The sequence below is a fragment of the Colias croceus genome, chromosome 2, assembly GCF_905220415.1.
Source record: "Colias croceus chromosome 2, ilColCroc2.1".
NCBI lineage: Eukaryota > Metazoa > Arthropoda > Insecta > Lepidoptera > Pieridae > Colias > Colias croceus.
This window is the reverse complement of record NC_059538.1, coordinates 4,574,734-4,587,127: the sequence shown is the minus strand read 5'-3', so window position 1 is coordinate 4,587,127 and position 12,394 is coordinate 4,574,734. Positions and strand designations below refer to the sequence as shown.

At 33.7% G+C, this 12,394-nt stretch overlaps 1 protein-coding gene across 1 annotated transcript; it reads right to left on the bottom strand.

The window, feature by feature from the left end:
- Positions 1-440: 440 nt before the first annotated feature.
- LOC123705651 (beta-galactoside alpha-2,6-sialyltransferase 2) lies at positions 441-12,316 on the bottom strand. The gene is made up of 5 exons (XM_045654545.1): positions 11,128-12,316; positions 3,092-3,189; positions 2,735-2,880; positions 2,379-2,509; positions 441-1,983 (listed from the first exon to the last, which is right to left on the bottom strand). Exons 1-5 carry the CDS (start codon positions 11,894-11,896, stop codon positions 1,739-1,741), a joined length of 1,389 nt encoding a protein of 462 aa, XP_045510501.1. The 5' UTR covers positions 11,897-12,316; the 3' UTR covers positions 441-1,738.
- Positions 12,317-12,394: the final 78 nt, after the last annotated feature.

The following is a 12,394-nucleotide window of genomic DNA, read 5'->3' as shown; positions in this document are numbered from 1 at the left end:
AGGGCACTTCATGGCCGACATGGCCTTACTTGGATCTCATAAAATAACAACCAAATGTTTGTTCCTGTTTTGATAAAGATTTAAGTACCTTTTAATGTGCTTCAAGTTACAGGTGGTACAATCAGAACTTGGTGTAAATAACTGGATGAACAAGTTGTCTAATCTTATGAATTTAGGTACCTAGGTTTTCATGAAGACTTTCTCATTGCATAATTAGAATAATTTAAAACTATCAAACGCATTGTACGTATGTAGCTACCTTTGTCAAATACCCTGTGTGTCATAATTCCAGGGTATATTATAATCATTCAGGAAAAAACGTGAATATAAAAAGCAACGCATAACGCATTTTAAACATGTAATCTATATTTATTTATATACAAGTGATAGTTGGGTAATTTACATTTTACAACATTCTAAATATAATTTTCCTTCGTGTATTCAATCGTGTATGTGGAATTCGCAAACGATTATTTATTCCTGATAAATGTTGTGTTGCTACGACCAACACGGATGGCAAAAGAACAATATACGAAGCAAATTTAAAATGCAAATTAATAGCCATGAGAAATAAAATAGTAGTTGTATTGGAGTTGGTAAATCATTTATTGTCACAGTCTTGCCAAATGAATCAAAATTACAGCACTACATGTATGAGTATTACATTATACAAAACACAGAAATATAGCAAACGAACTTTATTATTTTACAATTTTGAATCTTAGCAACCTTGACTTTTAATTTCAGGTATGATATTTTAATTCTTAATTTCGGTATTATTGTGAATTAATTACCATCGGTTATTATACGATTCTATTTCAAAATTGACTAGAACAAACATAAATTAGTTGACTAATAAACAATTATTTACTATGGACCAAACTCGTAGGTACATAATCATAATAATCAAATATTTAAATGTAACAAATGTAAGAAAGCTATGATTCTAGATTCTACATTATAAAATATTCATGGAAGACATATGAACAAAGCTTAGTCTTGATGTGCCTAATTGTAGTGTTATTCTAGAGATAACTTTACATATTTTGTAATAGTATACCTGTATACAGTATAGATAATATCTACATGAAAGTTCCAACACTACTTTAATAATAATAAGTATTTAAATCTACATACACATTAAACTGTAACAACGATGTAAGATACTCGAAGATCAGTACTTTTATTTCTTACAATATTGAACAAAAGAAGAAAATTTCTTCGAATATCGACTTAATTTTACATTCTACCATTTCTTGGACATTCATAAGGATTGAACCATATTATTTGAAGTGCCATAAGCCATAACTCCACCTCCGGGCTACTACTAACGAATTCAACATAGAGACCCAAAGTTCCAAATCTACATAAATATTAAATCATCTTCTACCGACAATAATAAAATAAAATAATTCGATAGAGCTTAGTGACTACACCCAAATAAAGACAAAAAACAGTTAAAACAAAACATAGACGTGTCATGATCAAAGAATGTTATTTCTTTTATAAACAAAACTTATTAATCCTTTCTTATTATCCATCACACACCCGTCCATAACCCGGTATATCAATATACCCTCTCTGAAACACATCCGTATCAGAATTATCCCGTATCTTCTCAGCCAAGGCCTTCTCCTGTGCTAGAGGATGACAAACACCAAGAGTACAGCCAGCGTCCTCATTAAAGAGATAATGCTATTCCTGCTATTAACAAAATTACCTAAGTAACTCTTTCATACTATCCATCACACACCCGCCCATACCCTGGTATATCAATAAACCCTCTCTGAAACACATCCGTATCAGAATTATCCCGTATCTTCTCAGCCAAGGCCTTCTCCTGTGCTAGAGGATGCCAAGCCCCGAGGGTGCAGCCAGCGTCCTCATTGGAGAGGTAATAGTGACAACGTCGCGTCGCACGCACTGAAGGTACGTACTCGAACACGCGGACGCGGTTGCAACGGTGGAGCGCGAACCAGATACCTGGAAATTATAATTTGTCCACTGTAATTGTAGGACTTATGTTAAGGGCCGTCTTCACAATCAACAGCGTTGGGCGAGTAGAGGCAATCACGATAGTATAGAGTGCCTAATATCTATAATCGATCGTCATTGTAGATGTTTATTCGTAATCGCCGCAATGCCAACGCTCTCGATTGTGAAGAGAATATCTAGTTAATAAAAATATAAGCTTACGATTTGTATGTTGTTACTTCTATAAAATAATAAAATACTAATTATTTGAATAAAATCAAGTAAGTATATTAAAAGGTAGCGTTTTGAGTGTATGTATTTACTTTTATGGTTAGCTCCTCAAAAAGATTTTACAAATCATAAATCGTAATTTGTGAATGGACATAAAACATCAAAAACTCTACCTATGAAACCCGAAGATGGGGGATTTCGCCTCAGCCTGTAGGGCGATGAATCTTGTAGTACAGTCCATAATTTCCACAGGACCAATGGGTTAAGTAAATGCACGTCAGCGTTTGGCCTTTCCTTCAACAACCTAAAAAAATAATCATTTATTTAAACATTTTTTTTTTAATGGTGGCAAAAAACTTGATACAAAAATAAACGGTTTTAAACGCTTTAGTGTAGTTTCTATATCTGTCAAATTATTTGTTCATTGGTCATGTATTTATTTTAACTAATATAATTAACGCAAATTTCTAAAATAAGTGGACTTATTTTAATACTAAAAAATACCAAATATAATAATATGAATACTTACTTTTTATACACCGAAAATAGTGGAAAATCTGGGTGATCATACCAGTCTTGGAGACTAGAGGAAAAATTCGCTGGATCCCAAATTAGTATAGATACATTTTTGTAAAGGGAATTTTCCAGAAATCGAAATTCTGGCTTTGCTACAACCTGTAAATTAAATATATCTTTAATTTTGTATGAATAACTAAAAATTTTAGATACATGCGTTATTTGATTTTAAATAATTGATAACATCTTGTACATAATTAAAGTATTTATGAAAAATGTGGAAATTTGAAAAATATTTTCAGCTTTTTGTAGATATTAAATGATTTCTAAGAAATAATTATGAGAGTTTGATATTAAAAATAGCACTTACTTGCGAGTTAAGGATACGAAAGGTAGTTTTAGATCCCACATCTTCAGTATAATTTTCAGTTGGCGCGTTGTTGAACCTGAGCACCATATCGTGTGAATCTGAAATTTTAAATTGTTTTTTTTTTTTTTTTACATTTTGTCAAAAATAAGGGGTTTGTAACTTTTCATACTAAAAGATTAATATAAAGTACACGCTTCAGAATTGTAAACGGTGTTTTTAGCATAGCTCTACCCAGATGCTTCCGACAAAATATAGGAGAAAAAAGGAAATTGGCATGTGATGTAAAATCCTGAGACGAAATAATATTACAAACTTTTGATAACAATTTACGATCGCAAATCGCTATTCCTATTATTTCACACGAATAGAGTATTATTTCATTTGCACTCATAAATTAAACTTCAATAAAAGTATCATTCGTTGAAAACAACAATAAATCAATTTCGTAATAACATCGGGTTTGATTATCGTTATATTTTAAATTTAATTAGTGGCATTGTTGCGTTTTTTACTTAGAGAATAAAATTAAGAATCCACACATGCAGTACCTTGCAAGAAAGCGGAACAATGGAAGTAAACAACGCGATTAACAATAAAAGACTTTATAATTACATTTGATTATTATCTATTATTGAGGGAAACGTTCACTTTTTTCTTATAGAACTTATCCTTGACCTATGTTCTTGATTTGTTGATAATTGTACTTAAATACGATCTGATAGCGTTCTCTTTTATTGTTACATATTTTATAGCCGTTTTATAAAATTAATTGTTTGGAGGTGGTGCGGGGGTGATTATTCCTAGGTATATTGATAGTTAATATAACTTTAGATTTCGCTGGAATTCAGTTACTTTAAATTTTAAGAAATACAGCTATGAAGCTTAATTTCAGCATATTATGAAGTCTTAGATACAATACAAACAGTTTTATTTTTAGTAACAAACCACCATAAGATTATCCTGAAGTAAGTAGTTAGAAGTACAATAAATAAATAATTAATAAATATATCTAACTATTTAAATATGTACGTGTACTGTACTGTACTGTTGTACTACGTGTACAGTGTACGAGATTGTGTTTAAGCAAACAAATAATATCTATTACTTATAATTGTTAGTTTTAATACCTACAAGTGAAATCAATAGGTACTTAATAATTATTAATAATACCACGTGGAAGACGACAGTTTAAAATGGCACAAATCAAAGCTAACGATGAAACCGTTAAATAATGTTTGTGATACATTATTAATGGTTTTAATTGTCTGAAGCAATTCTATTGTGTGCAGAAATCGTCACCATTTGTGACATTTGTTATACATCTTAATTACCTACTCTAGAACTTTAGCCATTTTGTTTTCCGAACAAATTGAAAAAAAAAACATAATACCTATAACAAATAAATACCTAATCTAATAATCTTTGACACGAGGTAATTGCAGCCGATAGATTGGTGCAATTATGTAGCAAATTATAGTTTTTCAATTTTTTATAAATTGTGCAATAACGTTGTTGAAGCAATTGATAAAGTTTTATTAAATTGCGTTTATACCTAACAGACACCTACAATTACAAAATTAGAAGTTACCTAAAACTTATACAATTTCTAAATAATATCTATTAAATGTGGATGATATTACAATATTAAAAACTAAGGAAAGTGCTTGTAGTCGAAACGCTGATCCTAAAGTCAAATAAATCGTGCGAGGGTACGTGACCGTATGACATTGCTTCCAATTAACAAGAACTCACTGTAAATAATGAAGAGACCATATCACTTCTTCGAAAACTTATAAGACAAATGCATCAATTGTGAATATCCTATAAGCATTAATTGGAATTTGGAATATTGGTAAATACAAAAAATATAGATATAAAAATGTCCATTTCGTATCTATTTATTAATATTTAGGTACTTACTGACTCAAATTATTGCACTACTTAATAGGTACCTATGTACCTACTAGCTAATTCCTATTCCATGTGAGTATACCTACATTGAAAATCGCAATACAAATATTAATTACCCATACACTAATTGAATCAAAGGATTACATCAAAGAAATAACTTGCATCTAAATTACATTAATCACTAATTACTATTAAAATTTATTAATTTAAGGCTGTACATAACTAGTTATATTTTATTCATGACAAATGTCGATGCTAGGAATTTAAGGTACGTCATTATTTACGTAGCATATTTCAAAGGTAAAGAGGCAAGGCAGTAAAATTCATGAGAAGGCAGCTCATGTATGTCCAACAATGTATGTTCCAAACAATTTTTTATTCGTAATAAATGTTGAGGCACGTGTTTGATGCCTAGGCTATAATTTATCACAGCTTTCGAGAAAGGACAAAGACCAAGCATGCGGTTGCGGTGACTAATACGATGAAACTTAAATAAAATTATTTGTGAAATGATTCATCGTAAACCTCATTTTTGTGTGCCGTACCTACGTAAGTGATTTGCGTACTCTGGAAACGAGTTTTATGGAAAAGTGAACGAGGTTTACCTTACTGATTTTAGAGGCAGTGTTAGTGACAAACAGTTAGGTACCTATAGGTCGTGACGTACCTAATAATGTTATTAACGTGGTTGTCTGGCAGAGATCAGTGTATTGTGCTTCTTTATTTTTTTGTTATTGTAACCTTTATGTATATTTTGTTTCTTGCACAATAAAGTGTTAAATAAATAAATAAATAACAGCTGTAATGACTACTAAATTACTACACAACCTACTATCAATACGTCACATAATAAATACATCAAAGGAAGGACAATTTCTCTATTCTACTTACTAGCGTTTAGCTACTATTATGTATTCTGTGATTCTACTCTTACTTTATAAAAGTGCGTAATAAAAAGCGTCAATTATTAAGAAAAATCCAGGATTAATTTTACGGAGACGCTCTTTTTTAAATTTTTTTAAACATGAAATAAACATTCTGAATTTCAGGCACCTCTACATATAAATGTTAAATATTTTTATTAACCACTAGCTTCCGCCCACGACTTTCCTATGATTTCTTAGCGGATGCCTACGTCCTAACATCTACCTGCATGCCAAATTTCAGCCCGATACGTCCAGTGGTTTGGGCTGTGCGTTGATAGATCACTATATCAGTCACCTTTGAGTTTTATATATATAGATTTTAATAGAATTAGAATAGATAGATTAGAATTAGATTTTAATAAATTGCAGAACTCTTACAGGATAACGAAACAATGTTGAGTGAAATGAAAGGTTAATTTTTATTCAATCGCTGAACTTCGCGTTCGTAACTTTACTATTATTCTAGGAGGTAGCAACGTTGACAAGTGAGCATTTTAGTATAGTTGGTTCTTTGATATGCTGTTCCTCTTGCTATTTCGGTTACAGTCCGGGCTGTCTGGCTGGCCGCAGTGGTTGCGTTTAATAGTGCGCATCTTATCTGCACAGGAAAATATCCTTAATTTAAAGTCATTTTTTAACGCGTAATTTTTAATCGTTTGCCTTTAGATAGATCCATTAGACATACATTTTTTATTGCAAGACGTTTTTTTCGTTGTTATATAGGTGCCAGACGCAATTTTTATTTCAAAATAATTAAAATATCATCGAAATAAGTGAAATTCCATCAACATGAGTCCGCTTAAAAGGTAGGTAATAAAGTCTCTACAAGTAGGATTAGGGAACATTTTATAACATAGGTAGGTAAGTAGGTATGTGCATATCTGATTTCGTACAGTTATTATGTAAAAAAAAACCTGCATCAAAACGCCCCGAATAAAAGCAAGTATGATTCCGGCCTTATTCTGACTTATTCTGATTTGTCTTATATAAACACACTAATTTTACATAAATAAGACTCTGGCGCCGCCAATGGCGCCGTATCATTTGTTTCCAACTACCATAACAGCATATCCGATGGCCGTGCATTTCTGAGGGCTTAGATCGTGATAATCATGAATAAATCAACCCATCTGCGCATAACAAGACATTCCACATACCTTACTGGTATTCGCATAATTATATCGAATATTAATTTAAACATGAATGGAAATTGTGCAAAATTATTTCCCCGTAATTTCATACAACAATATGTACGTATCGTATCAGCGCTTTTGCTCATAAATTTTAATGGGCGGTCAGAAAAAATAGAGCTCCTGAACTTTTAAATAGTAAACTGTCTTCGAATAATAAATGCAGAAAATAAAGTCATGAATATCATGAGGTTGGGAGTTACATATATACATACAAGTGGTCCGCCCCGGCTTCGCCCGTGGTACCTACATGTTTAAACTATCCTATCCCTCAAGTTGGATCGAACTGCACATGGTGTGCGAATTTTATTATAATCGGTTAAGTGGTTTAGGAGTCCATTGAGGACAAACATTGTGACACGAGATTTATATATATTAGAATGAATGGAAATTGTGCAAAATTATTTCCCCATAATTTCATACAACAATATGTATCGTATCAGCGCTTTTGCTCATAAATTTTAATGGGCGGTCAGAAAAAATAGAGCTCCTGGACTTTTAAATAGTAAACTGTCTTCGAATAATAAATGCAGAAAATAAAGTCATGAATATCATGAGGTTGGGAGTTACATATATACATACTAGTGGTCCGCCCCGGCTTCGCCCGTGGTACCTACATGTTTAAACTATCCTATCTCTCAAGTTGGATCGAACTGCACATGGTGTGCGAATTTTATTATAATCGGTTAAGTGGTTTAGGAGTCCATTGAGGACAAACATTGTGACACGAGATTTATATATATTACTAGCGGTCCGCCCCGGCTTCGCCCGTGGTACATGTTTACGTTTTCTCTACATAAGAACCATCCTCGTACTTCAAGGAATATAATAAAAAAAGAATTATCGAAATCGGTTCAGCCGTTCTCGAGTTATGGAATTACAACGAAAAGTGGCATTGATTTTTATATATTAGAAGAAGATTGTACGTTGGGAATATACATCATAATATTATCTTGAAAATAAACTCATAATAGAAGGTACCCACATTAGAACTCGGTAAGTAATTTGCTTGACTTATGACTTTTAATAATAATATTATGTATAAGGGCGTAGGGATGTGACGACCCCATCGCCCACGGTTGGGATATCTATTGTTTACGTGATAATAGATATCCCACCCGTGCAATCAGCCAACCCGCAGGACACCTTGTGGCGGGGTGTCGGGGAATAGCGACCCCGCGGGAACCGAGTGGAGGCCCCTGACTTCATCTCCGGCTTGCCTTCACCGGCCGGTCGGAGTGAAGCCTGACGAGGACAGAGGAGAGTGGAGTCGCGAGAGCTTTTAGCTCGAAGGGTGGAAGCGAAGCGTAAGTGGCGAGTGGGCACGTGATGCTGGACCATCAGGGAGCGCGTGATCGTCGTTTAAAGTCCAGGGACGCCTCTCCACCCTTAGCTGCTCACAATATGTTGCCCCCTTGTCGCAATATTGCAGCGACTTATTTCGGGGGCCCATACAGTGAGAGGGCGAGTCACTACCTGCCAACATATTTTTACTTTCTTTTAGTAGAAAGGCAGGTGCCATAGTTTCCCATAGTCCCCAGTACCAGTCCATTTAGCATCCCAATCCATAGCCCAATTATTAAATTTCCATACCCTGCAATAGTCCTACATCGGCCGCGGACTGCCTAGGGCTGTATCTCTATAGTGCAGTCATGGGCAGGCTGCGGCTGGTGTCCCACAACACATTAAAAGTCTCGAAAGGCCCTCTGCGTGTTGGATCCGTGTCCCCACGTAAGCCTTCCAAAGATCCGGGTACCGTCCTTCTGGTGGTACCCGAGTATTATGGAGAAGAGAATAATAATATTGTGTATAATAATATTTCCAACAATAAATATCAAAAATATTCAGTATTTTATTAATATTTGATTACTTACTTCCTACTTCTCACAACAGTGATTGATATATCTTGTAAATTAAATAATAATTATCAGAAAATCGAACAAGAAGACTTGGCGAACATTTCCTGCATAACTGATAATCTCAACTTAATTTATAAAAATGAATCCATATTTCTCTTGGTCTGATAATTATTTTTTTATAATATTCCTTGAACTACGAGGCTGGTTCTTATGGAGAGAAAACGTAAACATAACGTAACGTAACGGGCGAAGTTTCAGTGGACTACTATATACTTAGTTGGTTTTAATAAACACATAACATACTTTAGAAAATCAAATTAGATGGATTTTAGTCATTGATATAGTTATGTATTAAAGAAACCCATATCAATGGTTGTAGCAGACGATTTTACCTCATTACAATATGTGCAATATCACGATCCTATTTATTAGCATCATATGAGTAAGCGATACTAACATTCTGTAATTCGCATACGATTTGGGCCGTTCTTCGAAAGCTGCTCGTTGTGCATGACAATGCCTTCACAAAGCCAAGATCCGATGCGATAACTGCACAACGGTCGATCACCCATCGCCACACGGCACACATAGTCACACCTACTACGACCACTAAATTTACATAAATATTGCTAAAACACTACGTTTCGAACGCAGAGCTACTTCTTATCTTCGCTGAAGAAATTATGACTTATGCAAAGACCGGCTGGAAGTATGATGTTGATTGTTAACGATAGATAGGTACTTACAATTATTTTAACAAGCAATGGTGTACCATTTTACCAATTTTAATAAGCATTGCTGTAGCAACAGCTGCCTGTATACCTAACACATGGTGACATTTAACATAATATTATAATCTATAATATAAAAAATAAAAATGAATCGCAAAATGTGTTGGTAAGCGCATAACTCGAGAACAACTGAACCGCTTTCGTTAATTCTTTTTTTTATTACATTTCTTGAAGTACGAGGATGGTTCTTATGGAGAGAAAACGTAAAAATGTACCACGGGCGAAGCCGGGGCGGACCGCTAGTCTATAATATAAAAATGAATCCCAAAATGTGTTGGTAAGCGCATAACTTGAGAACGGCTGAACCGATTTCGTTAATTATTTTTTTATAATATTCCTTGAAGTTCGAGGATGGTTCTTTATTTTCTTATGTAGAGAAAACGTGAATATGTACCACGGGCGAAGCCGGGGCGGACCGCTAGTTCTATTATAAATCATAAAGAGTTCACGAGATTTTTAGACCCTTTATTGGGCTTATATTTTTAGAATGTTTATTTAAACTCCCCTGAAGTGGCTCGACCGATTCTCGTGGAATTTGTGTGTGTGTAGAATCTGGATTGAAACAATTGATTTTAATAAACCTGTGAATCATCAAAGTGCCTGCACCGGCTTAGTTCCGCGAAATGGTGGTGCGAAACAATTACCATTACTGTACCCTGAAATGTGATCTTAACTAGATCGTTGATTAACACGTAAAGATTTTTAAACATGATAAAAGTAGGTAAAGACTTACTGCTTCAGTTAGTTTTTAATTTCCGGTTTCAGAGTTTGTCGGCACTTTTAAAAATAATTCTGAATTCTTAATTACTAATCGTTTAAAAATAATTCTGGGTCAGAAAAATACATAAATACTTATGTATGTACCTAGTTACGTGTATCAAGAATTTGATCACATATTTTATTCACTATTTATTGCAGTCGTGGAATACTTAAATCATTTATTAGTGCTCGTGATTCATAACCAGTATTTCTAGTGATTATTAATTATATATATAATTATTGTCTACGTCATGGCCGAGCCACGTGTTCATCTGCATCAATAAGCATAATTTGTTCATTGAACGCTAGGTATCTGTAAATCTGCTGATGAACTTTGTAGAGAAGCTGCTCAATATGCTAATACAAAGTAATCTATATAAAATTATTTATAAAAAAATGGATTAAAATTAATTGAATTAAAAATAGTCATGGGTCTTTCGATAGTCAAGTTCGATCTGGTCTCGATATCTAACAATATAGGTAGCTAATAAGTTAATATGTACCCACTTCACACACAAAACGATAATCTTAAAGTTTACTGCATAGACAAAACTATAAGTATAAAGAGTGTATTAACAGTTTCATAAATTATTGACCTACCTATAAATTCGCCAAATCTAGAATTTCTCAATGCTCCGGCACTTGTTACGACAGCACACATATTGAAAGATCGGTGTTCTTGCAAAGGAAATTTAGGAATATGATATCCATGGCTTGCAAACGGTTCATCATTAGCAGTCACAGTTGTTACATCAACATCTCTCAGTGCACACAATATTTCTTTTCGTGTATTCTTCCTCGAACTTCCCCTCTCGTATTTAACATCGTACGTATTCTGACTATCTAATCCTGACGTAAATATTTTGCTATCGCTCATCAGCACTCGATGGAATTCCTTCAATAACAACTCTTTGAATTCTCTTGTTTGATCGTCACATTCTGAGGTTCCAAAATCGGCACATTCATATTTATCACTATCAAATTCTAAAATAGGTTTGTGTATATTAGGAAACCTTGGTCTACCGTGGCTTTTAAGAATAATATTAACGGACGGTCGATCTGATGTAACTTTCTGTTTACTAGATTGTACAAACTGATTAGTCTTGAGAACCACTGACCTTCGTGACTTCCGAAATGCATCACTAAACAGTGACTGATTAAACAATTGATGGAAACTAATTTTATCAGGATATGTTTCTTGAAAATGTAAACGGGAACTTCTTCTTTGAACATTTACTTGAGATTCACTAAACAGCCTTTGCCTTTCTATACTCATCCAATATTGCGACCAGATTAAATATAAATAACCGCACATTCCAAAACATAATAAATTTATAAAAATCCACACGGACATTGCTGCTGCTTTCATTTTTCTAGTAGTTATTGGTACAATATAATAATTAACTATTACTTTAATGGCATCATAATTTTAAAAACTTAATAATGATATTATTGCATGGGAAATCATTTTGGATTACCTATCATATAATTTTACACTATTTTGGAGCTACACTGAGGCAATAGTATCTAAGGGCGGACCACGATCAGCTGATAGATACACGCATGCGTAAAACAAGTTTAATATTTAACTATGTACCCTTTCCATCTTCTTTAAAAATAAGCATGACCTTGCAATAAATATATAATCTCTGTTATGTACTTCCTGTTTATTTTCAAAAGCTCCCATCCTTATACAGTTTCCTTAGCGATCACTCTGTTCGTAGTTCGTACTTCGAAGTTGAGTAAAATTATGCTCAATACAATTTTGAATTTCGCGCGCAACGGAAAGCATGCAGCGCGCAATTTGTACTGCTTCGTTTCAATATTGGTTTCAATCAGTGTTAGCAACCTGAAGCGAACCGATTAT